Raw genomic sequence first — 26738 nt, 5'->3', positions numbered from 1 at the left:
TTGCCTATTTTACAATTAGGGGAAACTGAGTCACAAAGTGGTCCAAGGATTTGTCTAAGACCACACAGCAAGTGAGTGGGTAGAGTGGGGATTAGAACTCAAAAGTTCCTGGCTGCCTGCCTCCAGGCTCAATCCATTAGACCACAGCTGTCTTCGAGAATGTAAAATATTGAATTAGTTCTGATTATTTTCAGAGTCAAAGAGAGGAAAAATTAGATGCCAAGGAAAGTAATTAGCACTCTTTTTACTCAGTGTAGTCCTAAAAGATTATTGCGAATTTAAAACAAGATGTCTTTGAAAACTTTACCTTCAGTTACCAGAGTATGGTTTGTATTTTAAAATGGAAGCACTTACCTTTTTCATGTTCACCCTTGGTTACATTCCTGTGACAGGAATAGCTGCTTGTAAGAACTGAGCCAAAGACTATCAGAGAGGCAGCTTTTATTAATTTGCCTGCTGTTATACCTCTGTCCAAATTTAGGTCTGCCTCTTGATGAAACACCACACCCATCGGTCAGCTACAGTGTTGTTCAATTTACAGACTGATCTGTAAGTTTTGCAAATGCTGCTGTAGCAATATTTAAACAAATTATGAAAATAAATAAATCAAAAGGGAACTTCAGCTACTGATGTGTCCCTTGGATACATTGACTGTTGCCCTTCTTCAGTTGAATTTTTACTTTTTTACCCATTTTAATAGAATTACGAAGAGGCATTTTCATGGAGAAGATATAGGTTAGGGTGATTTTTATCCTTTTTTCCTCTTTCTTTCAACAAAAATGATAGAAGGGAGCAAATAGAGAGTCGACATTTTCTATGCAGCAACAATAAATATCAGTGACTCATTTGCCATTTTATTTAACTGGCAGTCTTTGTTAATTGTTTGATAGGGGCTAAAGGTGTCCTGGTTTGGTCTATTAATAATAAAACAAAAGCAGTCTAGAAGCAATGCCATTGCAGACATATTAAATCTCTACAAAGCCCAAAGAATTAAAAATGTGTATGTAGCAAACTTTTTTCTTTTGTCATTTTTCTGCTTGCTGGAGTCTGTATAATAAAAAAAAAAAAAAAAAAAAAAAAAAGAGTGGAGGGGAAAGCCACATCCAAATTCTTAGGATGTCAAATATTTAAAGTTACATAGACATCGCTAAAGCCGTTGATTATATTTATTTAAATTTATTTGCGGTAATGCTGCCAGACCCCAAATTCCACCATTTCAAAGTTTATGAATTCTTAGGGACTACTCATCTTGTAATTGAAAACCAAAGCTGAGCTTGCGACAGTCTGGGTGGCACCCAGAAGATTATAAAAAGGGGTTAAGTGTCTCAGCAGGGCTTTTTGCTATTTGTATGAAAAAACACGCCACTGTACATGATAAATAAGAGCTATGCTAATGGGTTACGGGGTTGTATAGTTTAATAATAGTGACTTGCTGGCTGTCTTTCTCCTCGCAGCTGATCCGGTGCCATCAGTCCCGTGGTGGAGCCTGTGGAGACAACATTCAGTCTTACACCGCCACAGTCATTAGTGCTGCCAAAGTGAGTACATCAGCAACCGCTGGAAGAAGTTTATCGTGTGCAGTGATTATCAGATTCCTTTGCTGAACTGTATTGAGATCCCCCCCCCCACCCCCGCCCTTCGAATTCGCAAAACAGAAAAGAATCTAAGAAAGGTGCTGGAATTGCTTTAATAATATTAAACCCAAATATAGGGGCCAGATCCTGCACGTTTCTGAGCAGCCATTGCTCAGCGCTTCTCAGTAGGCACTCAGCGCCATTCACGATTGGGCTTTTTTATCTCAAACCTTTAGTCACACTAACAGCTCTTGCTCATGTGAGCATTCTCAGTTAAATCTACTCAAGCAGGACTGATGCTCCGTTTATAAACACAGCCGTGCCTGGTGCTCTGTGGATATAGTTGCTCCAGTACTGTATTTTTACTGTATTTCAAGGGTGATAAAATTGTACTTGAAGGATAGAAGAGCTAATTAATTATATACTTACTACCAGAGCTGGTCGAATTTATTTCGGCAAATAGTTTATTCACTGGTATGATTTGTCAAATAGTTTTGGTTGGAAAAAATGAGAGGATGAAATTCTAAAACCACAGAAATGTTTCATTTCAAAATTTTCAAAATTAAACATTTTGACTTTGTTCAGAAAAAATATTTGTTTGGAATTTTAGCTAGATTTATCAACCCCTGACCCCCAAGTTTTCATAAAAAACCCCAAGCCCCCCCCCTCCCCTCCGAAAACTAAACATTTCAAGTTAAAGGAAACGTTTTGTTAGACCTGAAATGAATTTTTTTGTTTTGTTTTTCACTGGCAAGAAAAACCTAAAAAACTGTTGATACAAACCGAATTATTTTTCAGATTTTTTTAGTTCAGCCACCAAACTAAAAAATCAGTTATTTACCCAGCTCCAGTTATTATAACCTTCAAAAAAGCCTCTCAGTGTTAATAATAATGTTTACATTTAGATACCAGTGCCTATGGTTTGCTTAGTCGGAACAGCGTTCCTCTGTGTGTTTGGAAGCTTCTGAGTTTTCATGGAAAAATCTCAGGCAAGCCAAAAGAGCATGCATTTTTGTCCTGGAGATTTTACCTCTCACATTTGGCAAAGTCAGTTCTTTTTCACTCTCTCTCACACACACACACACACACACACACACACACACACACACACACACACACACACACACACACACACACACACACACACACACACACACACACACACACACACACACACACACACACAAAAGTGAGCTTCAGTGTTGGCTGGCAAACTTCATGCTGATTACAAGCTTTTCTTATAACCACAAGCCTTGTGATTTGTGAAATACACAACAAAACAGTTCTAATCATAGGGATTACAAAGAGAATCTAAATGACAGCATGGAATAGAAAGCACAACTGCACAGAACAAAGCAACAGTTTAAAGAACCCACAAAGAGAAGCAAAGGTCATGATGTTTCATATAAAAGCAAATAAAAAAATGAATGTATTCCATCAAGATGGCTTTAGAACTCAACTGTGCTGTGGTTGGAGGGGAAGAAAAATGACAGGTTTTTACATTGCTGAGGGGAAATTTGGATCTTCTTCCTCCTGAAGATACTATGTTAGATCCGTAATATATGCTTTGAGTTTCTTCACACTCAGTGGAAAAAGGTGAAAAAAATACTTTCCGTCTCATCAGTATTTGCATTTTTTTAAAAAAAATGGGCAAATGGGCTTAGCTGACTAGCTCAGTAGCATTTGCTATAATTGTACTCAAATAGGCTAGATTCTTGTTTACATGAGGGTCACTTTACACTACCATAGCATCCTAAAACGTGGCCTTAATGTAAGCAAGAGTCTGGCCCAATACGTCATTGGAAAGAGCAAGCCACGATGTTGTTAAACCCTATGAACAACTGGGTAGCACACATTCAATAGTCCTTGCAGATCAAAGGGTAAGTTTTTGTTTTGTGTTGTTACAGAGACTGAAAAAACCAGCCAGAGAGTGTCTGTCAGAAAGCACAAAAGGGTCCCTAGACAAGACCATAGATTGATAGTTTTTAAGGCCAGTAGGGACCATTATGATGATCTAGTCTGACTTCCTGCATCCTACAGGCCGGAGAATTTCACCCAATACATACGAGCCCAATATATACAAACTTGAAAATAATGATGGTGCAATAAACAGGGAAAATATTTGTATAGTTGTAGGAAAGAAAAATGTATGAGACCCTATGTAAGAACAAGGTAGTAATCAGAGCTGGGAAAAGATAGAAAGCCATTAGATAATATGCCCTAACACATGCACCTAACCCACTGATACTTGGGGAAGGACTTCCGGGTTGGTACTACAGGGTAGAATGGAAATCTGATTCTCTTGTCAATTGTTAGTGTGGTCCTTGGTTAGTTGTGACTGCATTGTGTAAATAGGGGCGAGGGAGACTCTGGGACTCTTGTGTACAGGATATGTGCTGGGGAGGGCATATATTTAAATGAGACCTCAATTTGTGATATAAATTAGAGTAGTAAAATTGTTATACCAATAGAATAAAAACCAGAAGGATCTTATTAAAGGGAAAAAGGCAAAATACCACTTTTATTGTGAATACAGAAAGAATCATAGTAAGCAGTTAGTTATAGCTATAACATTCCATTCAATCTCATATTTATTCACACATTCATTCATACAAACACACACACACACACACACAGGTTCTGCAAGGTTGTTATCATAGTTACCAGCCTCAGAGTTGCTCATGCCAAGGCACTGGCCAGGTGGCCTGGACATGAGGAGAGAGCAGGGCCTTGTCAGATGCTCATCTGATGTTCCTGGAAGTTGGTTTGCAGAATCAGACCCCAAAGTTCTCACTTTTTAGAGTCTATTTTTATAGGAATTTCTTCCTATGCCAGTCTATGGGAATTGCTTCATCATGCTGTTGCTGAATCAATCAGCAGATAGCACATTCCTGACGGCTCCGTACTGCTAGATGTTATCTTGTTCTTTGGTTCTCCCATCCTTGAAGCTGTTGGGTGGATTCCAGTCTGCCCTCTGGGGGTCCTCTGGTTATTTCCACTTGTCGCCTTCTTCAGCCGATGGACGCTGGATTCTTAGGCTGGCACCTCCCTGATCATTCAGTTATTATTCACACCAAGCATCCATCCACATACATCCTCTATCTCTGTTTTAATCACAATTGTTAATACAACAAAAGGGCAGGGAGTCTCTGGGTGCTGTTTCTGTTGTTAGAGTATTGCTTTGGGTCTCTCTCTCTGTGAATTGCTTTGAGAACAGACTCTGTCTTAGAATGTACTAACACAGTTAGCAGCTTGCAAGTTTCGCACATAGAGGGAGAGAAACAGTACCAAAAACCAAGAGACCTCTTCATTAGTAATACCCTGGAATTTAAACTATGGGGAATCAAACTCATTTGTGATTTTAATACAGAACTTCTTTAATATGATCCAACATAATGCCCACCTTGCAAGCCAGGGTGGAGTTTGGGTGGGACTGGGAACAGTGGAGACAACCTTCTGGGGAGGGAGGGAGATTTTGGCCAAGGGGATTTGAGACAGTCTTCATCATCCTCCCTGCTCTACCCCTACTTCTTTGCCTCTAGTAGATGGGGGCCTGCCGCTTCCCACTTCTGCCCCCTTCCTTTCTTCATGCTGTATGGAGAGACAGGATCACATGGAGCATCTGGGTCCAGGCTCTGGTGTTCATCCCATCCACTGCAGCTGCCATTGGTCTGTGCAAGCCGGGGTCTTGGCTCTTCCGTTGCTGAAGTTGGGGAAGGGGATGATTAAAAAAGGAAGAAGAAAAAAAAAAAAAAGGTGGATCCTAGATTGAGTAGCCCTGTTCGTCCTGCCTATCACTAATATGCTGGATGTCTGAGAGTGCCAGGGGCTGGACTGATTCCCAGTTTTGGGGTCTGGAAGGTGCATCTTCCCTGTATTGGGAAATGGGCAAACAGCTATGTAGTGTGACATAACGACAGGAGCGTACCTCTATGTCCAGTGCTACCTGTAGCTCTTCTCGTCTATCGTACCTCTCCAAGAAAGAGGTTGGGACTCTGGTATCCAGTCAGGGTTCCTTGATTGGCCTGAGTGTGTAGAGAGAGGGCATGGGTTCACACTCACTTTCAAGGTAGGACCTCGAGGTCCACTGGTGCCAGTTCAGATCGCTGGAACAAACGTGTGGGGTAGCGTTGGGTGATATATTCCAGTTAGCTGTAGGCTGTTAATAACATTGTATCCTTCTTGTTTAACCCTATGATATCCGTGTTTCATTGTTTCTATGTCCACATCAATGGACAATGTAAATATTTTCAGCCTGAAATTTTGATAGGTAGGAGGCTATTTTATTGTTCGTTGACCAGGTTCCAATTAATTAATACAAACCTGGTACAAATTTATGCCCCGATTTTGCAAACATTTATGCACATGCAGAACTTTACTCATGTAAATAATCCAGGTGAAGGCAATGGGACTGCTTAAGTGAGGGAAGGCATGCACATGTGTAAGCATTTGCAGAATTGGTGTCTTAATTATGTTTGTGCTTTCTGTTAACGGATTTGTAACTTCTGTGTCTGTTAGCAAGTCTAAAGCATGGAACTAAGTTAATAACTTTGTTTTGACCGATTTTAATCCAACTGGGTAGCAGTGAGCAATATGTGATTTCCTGGTAATTGAAACACTGATTTACCTCAGAGGCAAAGACACAGTCCAAATATCTGTTGCCCTTTGCCCTTCCCATTACCTCACCATCAACCTTATTGCTTGTTTAAGTAACTCTTCCTTTACAGGCCTCAACTGTGATTATATCTTATCTGCATGAAATGGTTTAGGATCCATCCCTTTGATCAATGGAAGTGTTAGCTACTTTTAAAGTGGATGTCCTTTTTTATTCCCCACTCTGTCCCTTTTGAATTCAGAGCGGTTCCATAAAAGTTCTTGTTTTCTCAAATGACCTTGAGAAATTCAGCCTTTTGTGGGTCTTGATTCCAATCTCTTATTGAGGGAAGTGGAGGAACCTTTGCCCAGAGAAGGAAGATAAAGTTTGGTAAGGAGTCATGGTGATAGAACCAAAAAGAAAAGGAGTACTTGTGGCACCTTAGAGACTAACCAATTTATTTGAGCATAAGCTTTCGTGAGCTACAGCTCACTTCATTGGATGCATACCGTGGAAACTGCAGCAGACTTTATATATACACAGAGAATATGAAACAATACCTCCTCCCACCCCACTGTCCTGCTGGTAATAGCTTATCTAAAGTGATCATCAGGTGGGCCATTTCCAGCACAAATCCAGGTTTTCTCACCCTCCACCCCCCCACACAAATTCACTCTCCTGCTGGTGATAGCCCATCCAAAGTGACAACTCTTTACACAATGTGCATGACAATCAAGTTGGGCTATTTCCTGCTATCACCAGCAGGAGAGTGAATTTGTGTGGGGGGGGTGGAGGGTGAGAAAACCTGGATTTGTGCTGGAAATGGCCCACCTGATGATCACTTTAGATAAGCTATTACCAGCAGGACAGTGGGGTGGGAGGAGGTATTGTTTCATATTCTCTGTGTATATATAAAGTCTGCTGCAGTTTCCACGGTATGCATCCGATGAAGTGAGCTGTAGCTCACGAAAGCTTATGCTCAAATAAATTCGTTAGTCTCTAAGGTGCCACAAGTACTCCTTTTCTTTTTGCGAATACAGACTAACACGGCTGCTACTCTGAAACCGGTGATAGAACCCCATCTGAGAGCTCCCACTTGGAGATCCTCAGAGGAAACACTCAGTAGCTGTGGAAAATATTTACCATGATGACATTTGATGGATTAACTAACTTGAAAAATGCCGCAGTAGCGAACAGCTTTTTTTCTCACTAATGTGGTTCACATGTCTTTATCATTTGAAATAGGTTGACCTCCTGCTCAATCAACAATTTCAAGAGTTATCCACAATCCCTTTATCCGGCAGAGCTAGAGCTACCTACCCCTGTTTGCATTTAATGCCAAGTTCAAAACCACAGTCGCATTAGGAGACCTTGACTCTTGGTGCCCAAGGGTTAATCTCTCTTTTTATCCCGGCAATATTGGAGAAACTCACAATATCATGGCTTTATTATTTGATGATCTTTATTTTAGATGCTTAGAAGGATTTTGTTTTGAACAGACAGAGTAGTTTTCACTATTCCCACGTGATGCATCTGACAAAAACTCCCTTTTCTGCTGTTGCTAACTTTTCCGTGGGTCATTTTGCCCCTCTGATCTTTTCATTTCTTCCCATTTGTTTGGAGAGTCTGTTGACTATCTGTGTGTGTTCTAAGGCAGATCACAGTAGTGATAAGTTCAGCAGCTTCACTGAATGTAAGTGCCCTGGAAACAGAAAATTACCACATTTTAAAATGTTGATAATTTAATAGAGTATATCAGGGAAGTTTATTTAATGTTCACAAAGATGAAAATTGCTTTGTATGATATGCTTCAGATCCCATGGATTTCTCCGCTGCCAGTAAAGTCAGTGAAATGGGACTGAAGGCATGTAGCATCTTCCAGGAATGAAGCTCATTATTATTGAGTGGTTTTAGTGATTGGTGAACTTCCAGGGAATGGGTTTAGATAATCATCCAGATGTGAAGTTGCTTATCTGCAGTATCCATGCTTTGGGGCGGGGGGGGCGGGAGCAGAAGACACATTTTTCCATCCCCTTCTTTGGCTTCTTCCCATCTACCTGGAGAGAGACCCAGCTTTTTGCTAACGACTGTGTGTTGAGAAGGTGATCAGCCAAACCAGCTCATTCTCTAGTCTTTTAAAGAGGTGTCCAGGTATGCCTTCTCTCTCCTAATTCAGTCTTGGGGTGACACGGCAGGCACCCTTCCATACTTTTTTTTTAAGGGTAGCCAGTATATTCCTCTCTGTATCTCGTGAGACCATATTTTCTGCTATTTCAGCATGTATGGTTCTCATCATGGCTGGAGAAGGGAAAGGCAAGAACTTCATTTCAGAACTTCATCAAAAGTTTGGTTCAAATTTGGATCTAAAATTGTTTGAATCGAAGGAACTGTTATGTTATTCAAACAATATTTTCCATTTAATTATTGATTACCAGGGTATTTGCATATCAGTAGAAGCTTTGTTTCTTTCAAATATTCCTGCTTCTCCTTCCAGAGTCTTAATTTGGAAACATTTAAATTTTTATGTCAACTTATTGTTCATTTTGTGAGAAATAACAATACATCATTTTGACAGGTTTCAGAGTAACAGCCGTGTTAGTCTGTATTCGCAAAAAGAAAAGGAGTTCTTGTGGCACGTTAGAGACTAACCAATTTATTTGAGCATGAGTTTTCGTGAGCTACAGCTCACTTCATCGGATGCATACCGTGCACGAAAGCTCATGCTCAAATAAATTGGTTAGTCTCTAAGGTGCCACAAGTACTCCTTTTCTTTTTGTGAATACATCATTTTATCACTAAAAGGACATAAGACCTTGTTAAAACTAAACAGCTCAACTGTCATTGGATGACCCATTTTAATTTTCTCAGCTAATTAAAGGTGTGGGTTTTTTTAGATTAAACAGTGGATGAGTACATACTTTTTTTTTTTTTAAATTAAAATGACTGTTTATATTTGAAGGTGAACAGGTTTTTTTAAGAGTCTAATTGCAGTACGCAAAGTTTGAGGTTTTGCATTTAAATGTGCAACTTGTTTACAAGAAAACATTGAAACAGTGGATTTCATTTTTAGGAAAACATCATGTGTTCACTCACTACTGATTCCCATCAATAATGAAGAAAACTGAAAAGTGAAAACTCATACATTTATTTAAATTTAAACCTCTTTTGATGGTCTGCCTAATGTCTAACATCAAATTATAAACCAAGTTTTCTTGTCACCTAATAACTGCTTTAGTTGATTCTTTCTTGGTGTCTCTTAATCCCAAGGTGGTAAAGTGATTTAGCAAAAACTGCATCTGTTTTCTCTTGATACCTGATAACTTCTTAATGAGTACTAACAGCTTATGTGAGAGCAAGGCCATTAGCACTAATGGATAGGGAGGACAGCTGATATGGCATGGGAAAGGTTAAAGATTACCAGGGAAGTTTTTGCGAATATACACATAGCACAAGGGAATAAGCACTGTAATGGTTTTGCACTGATATTTATGTACTAATGGACTGGGCCAAATCTTTGTACACCTATTACTTTTCAGACGTCTTGCAGTCACAATCTGGTATAACATATGACAGTAGTTCAGTTTGTTAGATAAGCATGCTATGTGTTTCATAGAAAGACTTAAATAGTGTGCTTGTCACTATATATAATCTAACTAGATATAATATTGCAGTTACTTTCTTAAGAGGCTCATTCTAACCTGTTCTTGTCACATAATCTTTCTATGTATTTTACTGAATCTGTAATGCTTACATTTTCTGGCTGCATAAAATACCGCTGCATTTGTGTATGCTCTTAGTTACAAATGTATGTCGCATCAGTATTGGTCAGTTTTTTCTGAAGGCCTATGTGTTGTAACACAGTATTGTGGTATTAACTTTTAGGTCTTTCCCTTCAGATACCGTTATTTGTTTTGTTGTATATTATTTTTTATCTTCTGGATGAAACATTAGCTGTTAAAGTTTGTTTTTTCTTATTCATTGATATGAGTATGAAAAGACAAGATAAGAAGCAAATGGCAGGATATATTACTAAAGACTTTAAAACCAAAAGGCATTCCTTTGATAAAGGCATGGCTCAATTTTAAGTGGTAGCATCTCCATTAGCATTAATGGGGTAAGTACATCAACAGAGGCATCTCAGAGGTTAATCAGGCTTCCTGGCTAGAAATTGCCATCAATACAGTGTGGCGCCTAATTCTGTTGGTCCTTCAGAGGCTTTCCTGACAACACACTACCAGACTTTGTGTAAGTCATTTCCTATGAATTATTAAAGCAAACGTTTGGCTGCTAATTGATGAACACTAATGTGTTTTCTAATCACTGCAGTTTGAGTTTTTAGCACTAAACAAAGCAGTTACAATTGATTTGTGGCTTATTCTTGGTTTCAGTTTGTGATCTGTATCTTTTTTTTTTTTCCTTTTCAATTTAGCAGGCAGCTTTGCTTGTCATTTTAGTTAAGAATTTGTTTGTTACAATGTCATTTTGTTCTTAAACACCTATTATATTTATTTATCAGAGCGGTCCTCGTCCAAGGAAAGACATTTCAGAGTTGTAGCTGTGTTTTTTTTTTTAAAGCCATCTCTCCCAAACTGTCCTGTTCCATCCCCACCTGCAGAAAAAAAGTTAGTAAAGTATAAAACCCAGTGGAAGGGATAAATTTTCAAAGCAGTGCCTAGGAAACATGAACAGTAAGTCCCATTACTGGTAGTGGGATTTGTGTGATCTGCTGGAAAGTCCTCCTTCCCACCACTTTGAAGATGTAGGCTTTTAATGTTACTGGTTTTGGGTCTCCTATTCAAATGATATTAGAACTCCAAAAGGTGAATTCTTGAGAAATAAATGACTATCCCTGTTATATCCATCAAGGGCCACATCCTTCCTGTCTTACTCATCTGGATACCATTGCCTTCAGTGGGACTATTAATATATGAGTAAGTCAAGCATGGTTTGGTCCTAAGTAAATATTTCTCTACGTAGTGGGAATGGGCGATGGGATGGATCACTTTGTTTACCTGTTCTGTTCATTCCCTATGAGGCACCTGGCGTTGGCCACTGTCGGAAGACAGGATACTGGGCTAGATGGACCTTTGGTCTGACCCAGTAGGGTCGTTCTTATGTAGTGAATGTGTAATGCTTTTATTCCTCTCACTGCAGCTACAACATACATTTTGTTCCCTGTTACCCTCTCTGAGGTGACGTATCAAATGAAATGAAGGATAAGCTTTGTATATTTCTGTAGTTCATGATCATGGAGGAGCCCGGTCATGTGGCAATAGAAATGTGATCTGTGCACACACATCTCTGCCCTTCTTTCAAAGGGTTCTGTGCACCTGTCCCCTTTTACTATAATATCAATGTATTGTAATGCTTTCAACTGTAGTGGCTTTTGCTCAGTACCTCCAGGAACAAACAAATAAAAATGTTAGTTTTAAAAAGAAAAAAATTTACATAATAATGTCTAAAGACATTACAGTGAATACTTCTCTTCTTTTTATCAATGTTTTTGAAGCCGTTAGCTAAAATATGTGAAATTACATTTTATTTTCCAAAGAAAACTAGTTCACGAGATAGATCAAACTCTATTGGTAGCTTGCTAAGCCTTTTAAATAGAATGTTATTACATTTAGCATCTCACACAATTAGTATGTCAGTTATAAAAACCCATTTAATTTGTTTTATGTGTTTTTTGATGTATGGTGATGAGCAATCTAGTCACCACATTCACTGTGCTGTGAGAGAAATTTCAATGTAGATCTGAAAAACAGCCCTAAAACTGTATTTATTGGTTCTCTTTCTTTTTATAGACGATAAAGACTGGACTTACAATGGTTGGGAAAGTGGTTACACAGCTGACAGGGACATTGCCTTCAGGAGCAACTGAAGAAGAGATTTTAGTTCATAGCAATACTCGTCGAAGTCCTCTGGTGCCTGGGATCATCACTGTTATTGATACCGAGACAGTTGGAGAAGGGCAGGTAATACAACTTGCAAAGAAACAAAAAGAGTATCAGTGTCACAAGACTTTAGAATTAAAAATGCATTATGTGCGTTTACATTTCCAAATGAAAAATATAACCATGAATTTTATCAGATCAAGCAAATTTACAGATGCACATTGTTATGGCTTAGGAAGTGCTATTTGGGACTGAATTTAAGCCAGCATGAATATAGCCTGTAGTGCGCATTTACATGACATTTTGACAACATCAAGTGTGAAGTGTCACTTTCTGTCCCTCTAACACTTGCTCAAAAGTGATGTTGATTTATGCTGACCAGTTGTATGTGGGTATGGTCTGATTACATTTATTAATACATAATGTAGCAGGAAAATTTGACACTGCTCTAGAAATATGGTGAATTGTTTGATATGGTGTAAAATAGTAATAACTGGGAGACTATGGTTAGCTAAGAAAATGAGAACTTGGGTAGAAAGTCTGTAATTACTCAACTTTTCAAAGCATAAATTTAAGTGAGTCCTAGTCTGCCATTTAATATTGTTTTTCTGACAGCATAGTTAATTTATAGAATACAATTGTACCATGTAAGATTATCTGTTTAAAAAACCCATACGTCAACCATTTAAAATGGAAACTAGTGTTTTAATTGAGTTTCTTTATAAAATAAAGGTGTCATAGGTTTCTTATTGATTTATTCAACTAATAGTTTATTTTTCAAGGGCCTGATCCTGGAAACTCTACTCATGCAAGACTCTAACTGGTTTAATTATTTGTGGCGGTTCCTCAAATTGAGTTTTTTCCATAATATATTTGTCAACATTTGCTGAATTAAAAACAAAACCAACAACGACCTGCCCTTATTCCTTCCTATTTCTCCCAACCCCCAAAGGGCCCACACTAAAGTTTAGGATGTACTGTGTGTACAGCTTTGTTATCTTGGTAAGATATTTAAAAATAAAAGAAAAAGTCATGTTAGGTATGTTTCCTAACTGATGATAAAATAAAATATTTTCCTTTCCAGGTTTATAATATGCTGTCTGATACTTTAATGTTTCCAAGAATTAATTTAAAGATAATCAAATCCATATAGTGTTGCCAGTGATTTGATATAGAAGCCCCTTCTCTCCTAAAAACAAAATAATACAAAACCAGCAGAAAATAGAAAATAACAGTATTTTATTTGATTTTACAAGATTCTGTTAGGAAAATCAAAAAGAAAAGGAGTACTTGTGGCACCTCAGAGACTAACCAATTTATCTGAGCATAAGCTTTCGTGAGCTACAGCTCACTGCATCTGATGAAGTGAGCTGTAGCTCACGAAAGCTTATGCGCAAATAAATTGGTTAGTCTCTAAGGTGCCACAAGTACTCCTTTTCTTTTTGAGAATACAGACTAACACGGCTGTTACTCTGAAACCTGTTAGTAAAATAAAGCTGCTGGCCTTTGGGGTTCATTTTTGTTTCCTGGAAAATTTTCTGTTGCCTTTTCTTAGAAAGCCAGAAAAAAAGAGAAATTCTACTTCATAAATTTATCATGAAGCCTTGTTTAATGCAGTCATTATTTCTGATGTTCTTGTCTGTGCATTAACTATTCTGCATTAGAAATAAAATGATTTATCTTAGGTTTTTAAGTCTCGTTGTTGGTTTAGAGGTTTTTATGAACTTGTCCTCTGACCTTACCAGTAGTAGGGAGTAATCAAACTTAAAGGACACTGTGGAAAAGTAGTTACAAAAATGGTTACAGTTGCCTTGCCCAAGTAACACTACAATATCATAAATAAGCCACTATTGCTCGTGAAACAATTGTGTTTTTTGTCTTAAACCCTGAAGTATCAGGTTTTGAGGTAGACACTATTCTTAGATCATTTGAATCCAGAAATAACTTTCTGGTGTTTATATTTTTGTCACCTGGGATATGTAAACAGTACTGGGGTTGATAATTTATTTTCAGTGTGGAGCTGGCTCTCAGAATTTTCTGCATGGGTTTTTCTAATACGGGGAACCCCACCCCCCACAGAGGGCCTTTTTATAACTTCAGGGAAAGGTCTAGGTCTATCAATGAAGAAGCTTGATCAACAAAAATCTGGGAGATAGTTTTAATTTTTTATGTGGCCTAGAAAATGTTGGTTGTTGTAGAACACTGCCTCTGTAGGGCACTTTCCTGTGTAAGGTGTGTGACGTGCAGTTCTGTCCCTTCTGAGTCATTGCTAGATGCTACCCTCCTTCTCTGTTTCCCCCATCATTGAATTGAATCAGCGGATTTTGTGCATGATCCTGGCTTGAACATGGCAGATTCCAGTTCTCCTGGCTGCATGAATTAACTAGTTCCAGTGCAGGGGAGTGGGAATAAGAGTCAGTTGGTAGGAGGCTGGGAATGCTCCTGCTCTCTCACACTGATGGGATCGGGTACGTCTGGAGGAGGTGACCGGTTACTGTTTAGATGATGTAGGATCCATCTGCACTACCTTCACAGAATGGGTAGTTTTCATAGCATAATTGATTCAGGCTCCAGTTAGGAAGTCACTTAAGCAAATGCCTGACTTTAAGTGTGTGAGTAGTCTCACTGAAGTAAATAGGACTGCTCACATGCTTAAAGGTATTAGAGAGACTAGATGGGTGAGGTAATGTCTTTTATTGGACCAACCACTGTTGGTCAGAGAGATCTGAAGAAGAGCAATGTGTAGCTCAAAGGCTTGTCTCTCTCTCACCAACAGAAGTTGGTGCAATAAAAGATATTACCTCACCCACCTTGTCTCTCCCATACCCTAGGACTGACATGGCTACAACTGCACTGCCTTCTTAAAGGTAGGCACATGGTTAATCACCTTGCTCGATTGCTGCCTATATGACTACCTGAGCTGGGTTGATCCTTGCTCATTATATTTAATGTCTGGAGGGAAATGACCCCATCATCGCAAATTGGCTTGTCTGTAGTGTGTTTTACCCCACCTTCACACCTGCCCCATTCCTCAAACCTTTGTTGGGTTCACCCAGTTGGGATGGAGAGGGGTTGAGCTGGATGGTTAATGTGGGTTACTAACAGGGTCTAATGTTATCCCCATGCTCAGATGAAATAATTGTTCTACAGTTACAGGTCAAATCCCTTGTGTATTTTTATCTTTGCTTTCAAGGCACCGCTCCTGGCAGTGATTAAGCGGGCAATGATAGGACATAGTTTCCACAGTATGCATCCGATGAAGTGAGCTGTAGCTCACGAAAGCTCATGCTCAAATAAATTGGTTAGTCTCTAAGGTGCCACAAGTACTCCTTTTCTTTTATCGAGATCTAGACTCATTCGGAGAAATGAAATGACAAAGTAGGTATGAGACACCCCACTGGGTAGAATCCCTGACTCCTTTTAGGTGGAAAGGGAAAGATGAGGATTTGTGGTTTGGGCTATTACATCTCTGTTGAATTGGGATGGATGTGCTCAATGGTAGCTTGGGTCTTCCTAAATTGCATGGGAACCCACGGATTCCACATAAGTTTGTATTCTGGATTGAGTTAACCCTTTCCAGACACTGAAGCAAAGCCCTTTCATCCAGGGACCTGTGCGTTGGGGTGTGTGTGTGTCTTAAAGGATAGTCAAAAATAATAGCACCTCTAGTTTCAGGGACGTGGATGGGAGTCGGGTGCCCAACTTCGAATGGCTTTCAACTGGGCACCTAAATGCCCGTTGTGAATTCCAAAATCACCCTATTTATCCACGTAGCACTAACCCCACCTCTGACAAAGAACTTTGGGCATTGTATTATATAATGGAATGAAAACAATTACAGAGTAATAAAAATAATGAAATGACCTCTTTAAGAGAGAGATATGTAAAAACAAATGAGGGGTCCAGTTTAAAAAGTGGAATAAAAAGCATAGGAAAGGAAGGTAATAAATATGTGGCCAGCAGTGGTTATCCTGCAAACACTTTTGAAAGGGAAAAAAGTAAGTAAAGGATTAAACGAAATAGGTGTCACTGGGGAGCTTGTTCTATACCGTGGGGCCTACAACAGCAGAATGTGTGATTGTTGACTTTGGATATGACAGTATAAACCCTAACTTGGAGGTGTGTGTGATATGAAGATTTACCTGCCGAAATTAGGGTTAAGAAGCATGTATTGAACATAGTTAGGCCAGAAGTGTTAGAATTTTAAACGGACATTATTCTCTCTCTTTTTAAAATTCAGTTTACCCTTTTATAGGCAGCCAGTGTAAAGAATGCAAGATAGCACTCAGTGCATTTTATGAGATACGATATTAACATAATATTGCTTAATTTGAAACATTTATTAACGTTATACAGAAATATACACACATTTGTACACCGAAGAAATCTTTGAATTTAACGACACAGAGATGTAATGTTGTAAATCTCTGGGGAAAATATTTTTGGTAAATCTTATTAATGTAGATATATTAGTGAAGTCTCACATGTGGCAGTTGTTTATGTGCTAGTTCCTTCTTTTAAAAACAGTAGTACTCTGAGAGAGTTTTTAACTGTAGTGTCGTTAAAAGAAAAGTGTAGAAATGTTGAATTATTGGATTATTTGGATTATATTTAAAAACTGAATAAAAATAATGATCAAGAACCCCAAGTAACTTTGTGGTCAACCAAAATATGTTACCACGGTCCATGTGCTTGTTTAAACGTTCTTTTAATGAAGTGTTACCAAACTTTTCAGTTAACTGCAGTGGCTATTTATTTGGATCTGTTAATTAGTTTAAATGGATAAAAACGAACCTATACAGATGTCCTCTTTTTTTCTCTAATTGGAAATAAATACAGAAACCTTTAGTGGTTTGAGTTTTATAGAAAAATTATTTTCTTTTGACCTTTGATTCTTTATTCTTAATTAATTCATCAACTAGGCCACCCACATTTAGTCTGAAATAATGACCTTTTTCAAAAGCCGGCAGTTTTGTGCCTGAATATAAATCTGTTAAACATCTAAGATTTAGTTGATTCTTAATGTTTTTGATAGTGATGTGATTAATGATATATCACTGAGTTACTCATTGATCATTCAAAACACATGAAAATATTTGAGGAAATTTTTTTAATGTTAACTTCGAAAAATTATAAGATATATAACATGTTTGTCTTTTTATGTTTTAAAATGTGATTGGTGTTTTTTTCCTGTTCCCTGTTAACTTTTTATTGCATTAAAGAGGAATTCTTTACACTCACACACCCAAAAAAAAAAAAAAAAAAAAAAGGCAGACTGCTGCAGTTCCATAAGTTCATTTCCATTTGGTAAGGAGCTGATAACAATTGAACCAAATAAAGATGCTTCTCAAGTATCAAGAATCATTTATGGTAAAACAAAAGGCTTAAAGAATAAAGGGTATTCAACAGTAAAACTTTAACGGCATACGCAATTCCATTGGTTATTAATCCCTGTACTTTTACTTACGACAAAGTACAATTTTCACAAAAGTTAATTCAATATTCTAACACTCAGAATATATTTCACTTTTTATATCTACATGGATTATAGATATATATGATAATGTAAATAAAAATAAAATATAGCAACAGGATTCCCTCAGAGCATAATACTGTCTGCCTTACTTTTATTAAAGGGGATCTGCTTTTTGTCAAGAAGACATTTTTGTCTCAGATAAACGGTTCAGGCTGAGCGCAAGGCTGTTTTGAGTTTATGCTGGATTCTATTAAAAGGAGAGCAGTAGTTAATGCCACAGATTTATCACTTTTAGCCCTTTTCCACTGATGTTTGACCTTAGCTATAATGGTTTTGGGGTTTTTTTGCACATACATCTTAGGACCTGAAGCTGACAATGCACTGACTTTAGCTATTTAAATCCACTGAGACTTTAATGAAGATATTTTTGTATGTGCAATAGTTATAGAATATTTTATTCTTCATATTTCTGTTGCTAAATTGATTAGTTTGATCCCATCATCATAAAAATCATTCTTTCTTAATTGTATTAAGAATAAGACCAACTTGATTCAATTTGTGTCCATTTTTATTTGTGTTACTTTCATATTTTGTTTAAAAGCATGTCTCCACTGGGGTAAGACGTGTAATTTAAAGATTAAAATAATTGAAGTCACAATTGTCAATGGCTTCTGTTCAACAACATGGAATATACTAAAAATGAAGTAAAACGCAAATTAGGAATAAAAGGCTTTAGTTTAAACTCTCTCTCTTTCCTTCAAAGCAAACATTGTATTCTAATAACAAGTGTAATGATTCCTGTTGGTTTTTTGTCTGTTTTTCTGTTTAAAGAAGATAATGACTACTTTATTAGTCTTTTATTGCTTAGTGTTTTGTTGAACTTCAATGTAGTCAGCTTGATACAGCTATAGCAGTGACTCATCATGTTCAATTAAGCACTGGGTAGAGCTGCTTCTTTTGAAAATCTCATTGCAGCTATCTGGCTGAGGTGCTGGCTGGGCATCTCAGATAAGATGAGTGGTGATTTTCAGGGTCTCGACAGAAAAGGCCTAATGTTATTTTTGTGGAATTCTTAATTTCTGATGATAGGGAAATATGTAAGGAAGATATTTGAGTAACCTTGTGATACTGAGTTACCAGGCATTTGCGAGGACAGTGGCCGGATTTATGAGCCTATTACTAAAAGTGACTTTGTCATGGTGTTTTAATCTTAGCACCAAAAGGAGTGTGTTTAAATCACTGCCATGGAGTTTGAAAAAGTTCCAGCATGAGAATATGGGGTTGGGGGCTTCCCCACTCTGGCAGCAGCTGAAAACATCCTTACGCAATTTGTGCCATCCTTTCCCAAGAAAGGATTCTCACTTCCGCCCTTCTTAGTTGCACATAGTCTGAACTGGTGGAAAGGGACGGCTTTACAACGTCAATGTTGATTTAACGTACCTCCCAATCACCATGGATAATTCTCAACCCACTCCAGCCCCTCCAGTACCCTTGCAGAAAATTTCTTTCATTTCAGCATCAGCGTAAAGTGTCCCCATCCCATCTTCTGTGAAGTCTATCTAGAAGAATCCCCTGTGGTCTGAATACCTTCTTCATTGCCTCAGTGCAGCAGCTTTCAGCCTTATTCTGGAAATGAAAATTGTGCAATTTGTACTGTTACAGGGGTATAGTTAAAGATACCTTCATATTAGTATTGTTGTGTTCACACTAGGGGCAATAGATCAATAAAAAATTGCATCTAACTGAAAACGTTACATGGGGTACAAAATCTGTAGGAAGACTAGGCATTCATATTTTTCCTTGCTTTGAAAGGACCACAGCCTAGAGTTCATTGCTGGGCTCTTCTCTCGCTGACAAGACTGATCATCTGGTCAGCCAGGGAGAACCCTCAGCCTCTTCCTTCCATTGTAGTGTAGAGATGGTAGAGATGATATTGAGATGTGAAAAAGGCCTCTCCCTAGCTTACCACGGCAACTGCCCAGTCAGACATGCAAGAAGGGGAAAAACAGTAAAAGTTTCAGGTACACCCAGAAGATTTTTAAATATAAGTAAGTGATGAACAAAACACTGTCCATTTCAGGTCCTTGCTAACCTCCCTCCTGTATTCCAGTGTAATTTCCTTTGTTATGTTGACTTTAAAAACATGAGGGATGTGTCTTTAATTTCATATTTCCCCACATTGGCAGGTATGTGAGGTCGCTAACTCCATTTTCTTAGTGGCTGCCATGGTAGGGAGTGAAAAGTATTCGATGGAAAGACAGTGTGGGGCTGAGAGCCATGAGAGTTGGAGGATCACTTGTAGGAGCTCTCCACCTCCTGTTAATTTCTGTATTTTTGAGTCACAAAGATTTGAGTTCTTACTCTCTTTAGCTAAACATGAGACACTGACATTGCCATTTGAATAAGACAGCTTTCCAAAGAGTCAGACTCTCTAGCATTTTGGGGTTTGCATGGTCTTCAAGGCCTGTTATGTGTTTCTGAATGTAGAAAGGAGACAATAGAAATCAATTTGTTCTTATTCCTTTAAAAAAATCACAAACAGTGGCATAGTAAATCCAAGTGAAAAGATTAAAAGGTAGTTCATTTGTTATGTTTGTAGGTCAGCTTTGTATGAAGAACCGGAGATTATTAGAAAACTGATATTAAATCACTCACAAATTACGCCCTTCCAGGAAGAGCATTTTAAGTAGCTGAAAAACAGTTTTAAAATTTGAACTCCATTCGCTCAACCTATGAATGGTAAATTTTTGGCATTATGCTGTACTCAAATTAGGGTAGCGTTTCACAATGCCTAAAGATCCTGTGGAATCCCTATTTGTCATGATACTTTTAGACTAAAAGTGTTTGCGTTTTCCTAACAGCCAGACTGTTCTTTGACCATTGTACAGAGATTTTTGTTTTAGAGATAATCATCTCGGTGCAACTTTCATTTAAAAGGAACCCACACTGAATTAATCATGTTTGCTGTCTGTATAAAAATTTGCACATGCAACAGATCAGATAATGTACATTAACTTGTTTTAACTGTGCTTTTAGATGAATACTGATATCTACAAATTTCAGGTTAACAAAAACTTGGTGTAACATGACTGGATTTAAAAATCTGCTGTTTCGTGTGTGATACTAGCTTAGGGTGCAACTGCTATCTTTAATTATGATGAGGAGGCCTAGGGTAAGAATACATAAAAGTGGAAGCTGTGAAAAGATGATATATAGGAGTTATTCAGTGCAGCTTATATAGGCTGCGAAAAGGAATGCTGTTTCTTTGAAATGCTCTTAGGAAGATCTCCAGACCCTTTTCTTAGTGGTTCTGGAATCAGTACGGAATGCTGACAACGGAAAGCAAAACCATAATTGTCTGTATATGACAGTGCCAAGTAGTTTGAACGTTTAAAATAAGTCGGGCACAGGCCTCCTCATCTCTATTACATGACTTCTTTAAACATTTTAAGATGATTTCTCATTTCATCCAATGACTGTTAAGAAAAGGAAGTTTTAAATGCTCAAAAGTGTTTTGGAACACAAGAGACAAATTATTAGAAACTTGGAAGAAATAATTTTACACTACCTTATTAAGAAAACTGGAACCTTGCTTATTTAGCGTAGATGCCATTCACTTAATATGGGTTACATTGTTAATAAATTGTCAAATGTTTTTCATTAATAATTTTTTGGGATTATTTTGTTTTGTTTTGAGTTTTCCATATTTAACTAGAATCATAGAAACGTAGGCCAGGAAGTGATATTTAGAGGTCATCTGGTCCAGCCCCCTGGACTGAGACAGGACCATTCCTGACAGGGGTTGATCTAACCTGTTCTTAAAAACCTCCAGTGAAGGGGATTTCACAGTCTCCCTTGGAAACCTATTCAGTGCTTAACGATTGTCAATAACTAAGTTTTTATAAGGGAGTTGTTTCAATATACACACTCAACCTTCCTCTTCTGTGTGCTAGGGTGTCTGGACCACATTACTTCCTTGTCATTCAAACCACAATGCTTATAGATGGGGACAACAGAACATTGAAAACCAAGGATCATGGGCCAAAGTAGATACTTTCTACTCTGTACTTTGATATTTTAAACTGGTTTCAGGTAAACAAGATTATAATAAAACAATGGGAACATATTGTAGTGAAGTGTCCTGGACTACCAGGAAGATGGATTAGATGACCTAACAGACGTGTTCAATCTTTATTTTTTCCCTTTGTATAAGCAGTCTTTTTTCCTACTTGCAGACAGTTCTGCTACGTATACTTTAAATATTACAAAGGAAAAGGTTTTCCTGTGTCATGATTAAGTGACACCTTCCGCTTTTTAGGTTGCATTTGTGCTACCTGTTCTTTTTCTGTCATTTTTTGTTTCGTCTTGCTAGAAAAATTATTTCTTGTTTACACTTAAGGAATTATGTATGCTTTTTGGCTGAAATTGTCCCTCATCAATCCCTCTTGGACTAGCTCAAACAAATTGACTTTGTGCAGGACAAAGTCCACCTACCAACCTGAAGAAAAGTGAGATAATTCCACAGCTTCTGTACAGCTTCTTCTTGAGTCCCTGAGATGGAACAGGAGATTCTATTCTGAAGTAAAAAGAATGAGGAGTAGTTGTGGCACCTTAGAGACTAACAAATGTTTTCTGAAGTAGAAAGTATGACCCCACTGGATCCTCCTAATCATAGACCTACTGGCAACAACCCTGCCTCAACCTGCAGCAATCTAGACATGGAGCCTAGCTTCATAATACCCAGGGTACAGAGTCCTGCACAAACCTGCGCTGTACCCACCAACACTTCATGCAGCAGAGCAGCAGTAGTATTCTATCTGTAAGCGATAAGTAAAAGGGACTCCCGTAGTATGTCCAGTTTTTTGTAGTCTGCAGTATGGGAGCTGTACGCTTTAAAAATCACTCCATGTCATCTACAAAATAGTGCAGAAAATTGTGCAATTGTCTGGATGTTTCCTATAGATTTTACACATATTAATATTTCTAATTCCTGCTAGTATGTATCTTTTGTAAAATGGATATTCAAGTGTTAGTAATCCCGGCATGAATTTCCACTGCTTATGAAGAGGCCTGTTGGATTTCTACTCTTCAGGCAGTCATTAACAGAATCTTCAAAATTCTGCAGAGAAGTGCAGAAATGAGTGGGTGTTGAATGACTGTGCAACTTTGTACCATACAGCAACACCTAACCTTTCTTTGTCTCAATTAATATTATGCAGGTGATCGTTAGCGAGGATTCTGACAGCAACGGTATTGTGGCCCACTTCCCTGCCCATGAAAAGCCTATATGCTGCATGGCTTTTAACCCCAGTGGTAAGTTCTTTTACCATCGTTAATTTTGTATCATATTGTATGTGAAGAGTAAAAAATGTGGTTCATGTGTATTATGTTTCTTTCAGGGAATTAAAAATTACATCAGTCTTTTAGTAGTCCAGTGTGGTACATGCACATGATGACTTTAGTAAACGTTGGCATCTGAAGTCTTTTAGTTGACTGTTGAATATCAGTTGACCGAGACTGCAGTTAATTTGTCTTTTCTGGCACTTTCAGCCTCAAACAGCTATAATGCATGAAGGAACAATATGACTAATATCTGTAGTAGTAGATATAGCTGAAATACTAAGGGAAGTTAATTAATTATGTTTCCTAATACGCTTTCCTTCCAGAAGTTAGGGACTATAGCTTTCCTAAAATATTTCTTCATCCTAGATTTGAGAATAAAATGGGTAATTTCAATTAAACAAATATTTTTAAGGTAACTTGTGGTGACAAAAGATGTTTTGTTGACATGTAACTCAGGATTCTGCCCTTCCCTTTCTTTGGAGTGCTGTGAGCCGTGATCTGAAAATATTTTAAAAACCTCAAAGAAAGCACCTTTTCCCCTCCTTCCTCTTTGCAGATGAAGAATGGTTGTGGGCAGGTGAGATGCATCCTGTTAGTGAATCTTGTCCAGTTGACAAGTAGTATGTTTATTAGTCTTCTTAAGACAGAGAAATAACTTTTTGATTGACTGCACAGTGGTCAGTAAAAGGGCTAGGGAATCAGCATCTTCCGCTTGCCTAAATTAATGAGTTCTAAAACGTCGTAAATGCCCTGAAGATCTTGGGGATGAAGTCACATTTCAAAGAACTAAAACTGAATGTATGTCATGTATATCTTCACTTGTGGTGACCAGTCAGACTGATTTTGACATCCCATCTGTTATGTCAAAACTCCTTAATAGTAGTGTGCGGTTCAAAGCATCCCTACTATTAGTGCTTTTGACATAAAAAGCTGTATTCTTATCTCATAGTTTGGGGATTTTACATGTAACTCTCTGTGGATTAAGGTGAGAATGTACTCTGTAAATTCCAGAATGGTGATATTTCGGTACTGTTCTCAGTCTTGCGTGTTCGGTACAAAAAATAATACTTAGAGTGTGGGTGGTGCTGACAAATTGAAATAGTTCTTTGGGATGCAATAACCATTCGTTAAATACCCTTTAAAAAGGGAAATGATGTAAATTAGAGAAAAGGAAAATATTTATGTAACAACAGATTTTGTATTACTTTTATAGATGGAGATATGAATTTGCATATATATTAGAGTGTCTCAGCTTTTTTTCTCTTTGTTTGATCATGCACTGAAATTATAATCTTTTGTCTATGATACAATATCCTGTTTCCATGGATCTCCTAGTTGAACAAGACACTTTGTGGGGAAAACATCATTTTCTAAACACAAGTATTTTCTGTCCACACTGGAAGAAAGACATGAGGCCATGGTGTGGTTTAATTAGGCTGCAACTTCATTCATTTATAATATCTGGGAGTACCCAGCAACAGATCATACAGAGGTGTGAAGAAGAGGTTGGCTCCCTGCTGATCTGGATGTAGAAGCCCCAAACCCCCTTCCTCAGCTCCCTTAAAGGGGGCTACGAAAAGGAGGAGGTGTTGGCTTCTCGCTGATGAGACTTAGGAGCCCCCCTTATTCAGCTCCCGTAAGGGATGTTTTCCTTAAAATTCTTTTCCATTCCATATTATCTGATAATCGTATCCCTTCCAGACAGAGTACCTGCACTGGGCATCTGCCACAAGGAGGTGCCAGCAAAATCCTTGGATAGCTTCCTCCCACCCATGATGGGTTCCAAGGTAGCCACAGATTCCTTCCTCTTTTTTTTTTTAAACCCAGGGTGAACTATATCTGCATCTGGTTTCTGTTTCCAGGCTGCCAAAGAGTGCACAAGCTGGACAAAGACCCACTCACATTAAGGTTGCGGTGGGCACATTGTTGACTGTTTGCTGTGTGTCATGAAACTCTTGTGAAAATGGATGACCCACAGCAAGGTATTAAATCATGCTGCTCAGCCTGTGTTTTTCCAGTGAAGTTCAGAAAAGATTGAAAATTATTACTTCAGCTCCATACACAGTGAAATTATCACTTAAACCAGTAAGCTGGATTCTCTATTTAATATCCAGATTGGGTTATATTTGATGTCAGCACTGTAAATGACATCATTTTAACCCTTTACATAAGTGGCATGTTGCCATTCAGACTGGTATTTTTGCAAAGCATAATGAAAACAAGAAGTGGCTTTTGCTACCAGGTTCTTCTACTGGCTATTATATAACTATATAATCCATTAATTACCCCTGATATTATATTCTGAGACATCATACCAATATCTAATGGCTAAATTTCACTAACCAGTGGAATTGATGGACACTGAACCTTTTTACATTTAGATTTGTGGCTAATCAAATAGCAATTTATATTCATTGTTTCTTTGTAGCAATACACTCGTGAAAATATTTTGCACGTATTCAGTTTTCAAAAGTAATTTAAGCATTGTGAATCACAGGTCCAGAATTATAGTACAGCTCTTCAGAGTACCTGATAAATAAATGTAACAATGCACCAAAAGTCAAAACATGCAGGAAGATTGATAAGTTACATTAACACAGTTTCTATGCAACAAAAGCTGATCGAGTTAAGCAGCATAGCCCCCTTAAGCAATCCTTAAACGAACCAGATTGTCAATAGAATGTATTTGTGATATGACAAAGATACTCACTTGAAATATTTCTAATGCACTCCTTTGTACTGAACATAGGACTAGTTTGTGATGATTTAATCAAAAGCGATACAACAACATTACAACACTTAGAAATGTCACACTGTAAAAATAGCTGTTAGATGGGGATAGCGTTAAGTTTCGCTTCACTATAGAACAAAGATTACAAAAAGGCCCTACAAAGAGGAGGAGAAGAGGGAAGTACTGATGTCAGCGTGATATTTGGCCTAAAACTTTTGTTTTTTATTTAAAAAGAAAAAAATGTACTGCACCTTTAGCTCCCTAGCCGTGTTAAATCTCATTATGGGCCTGATCCAAAGTCTATTGAAAACAATGGGCGGACTCCCTAGAGTGCACTGGGTTTTGGATCAGGCCCCATAAGCTTGTCTGTTGCTGACTGGCTTTTGCCAATGTGATATTTTTTTAAGACTGAGGCAAATCTTTTTCTCTTTTTCTTTTTGCATTAAGACATGCTGAAAAAATACATCTTTTCCCATTTGTACAAATTGCCATGCTTTCTTCAGGCAGGTAACTCAAAAACAGCTGACCTTTGAAACGGAAAACTTGGCATATAATTAGTGTTTATTTTGGACTAGATCCATGACCAAGTTTGAAAAAAGTAATTGCTTGGATAATAAAATAATAAGCAGTTGAATCAGCACTTCTCAGTGTGCTGAGTGGGCGGCTTAGATTTTTAACAGAATCTGAAATATCCCAGTACACATCTCCCTGGAGCATCCTGGCAGTAACAGGCTGCTGCTGGAGCAGTTGGTATTGTGAATGTCTTATTCTAAAACAGGCAGCTAATCCTGATTAAAAACTGCCTTAATAACAGGGACTGATAAAAATCGTGGGAACACAAATTGCAAAGTCTGACAATGTACGGTGTCTTCACAATTTTTTGCCTAATTCAGAAAATGCTATGCTTTTATTTAACAAAAAATTAAATTGCATATAGTTGTGTGTGTGTGTTTGCCTTACAGCTGGAAACTCCATGACCCTGGGGTTTGACCAACAGAACCCCTAGATTTGCTGGAATTTGACAAAATCCAGGGCCATTTATAGACTGTCCTTGCCTTTCTGCTTTACATTTTTTAAGATAAATAGATTAATTTTGAAGTATGGAAGCAGTTCAGTAAAAGTAAAA

At 37.9% G+C, this 26738-nt stretch overlaps 1 protein-coding gene across 15 annotated transcripts in view; it reads left to right on the top strand.

The window, feature by feature from the left end:
• Positions 1-26738, top strand: part of BCAS3 (BCAS3 microtubule associated cell migration factor) — a 502746-nt gene that overhangs the window by 99584 nt on the left and 376424 nt on the right. For 14 of the 15 annotated variants that reach the window (XR_014714393.1, XR_014714394.1, XM_084650993.1 and 11 more), the window contains 3 exons: positions 1455-1538; positions 11973-12143; positions 22758-22851. Coding sequence is in view for 13 of the 15 variants with exons in the window: in XM_084650993.1 (XP_084507119.1) it covers positions 1455-1538; positions 11973-12143; positions 22758-22851 (349 nt within the window). In the remaining 2 variants the exon portion in view is untranslated. The remainder of the gene's footprint in view (positions 1-1454; positions 1539-11972; positions 12144-22757; positions 22852-26738) is intronic. The other variant, XM_084650987.1, reaches the window with a different exon arrangement.

Source organism: Lepidochelys olivacea, assembly GCF_965140295.1.
Source record: "Lepidochelys olivacea isolate rLepOli2 genome assembly, chromosome: 17".
NCBI classification, from domain to species: domain Eukaryota; kingdom Metazoa; phylum Chordata; order Testudines; family Cheloniidae; genus Lepidochelys; species Lepidochelys olivacea.
This window is presented reverse-complemented; position numbering and strand designations above follow the sequence as displayed.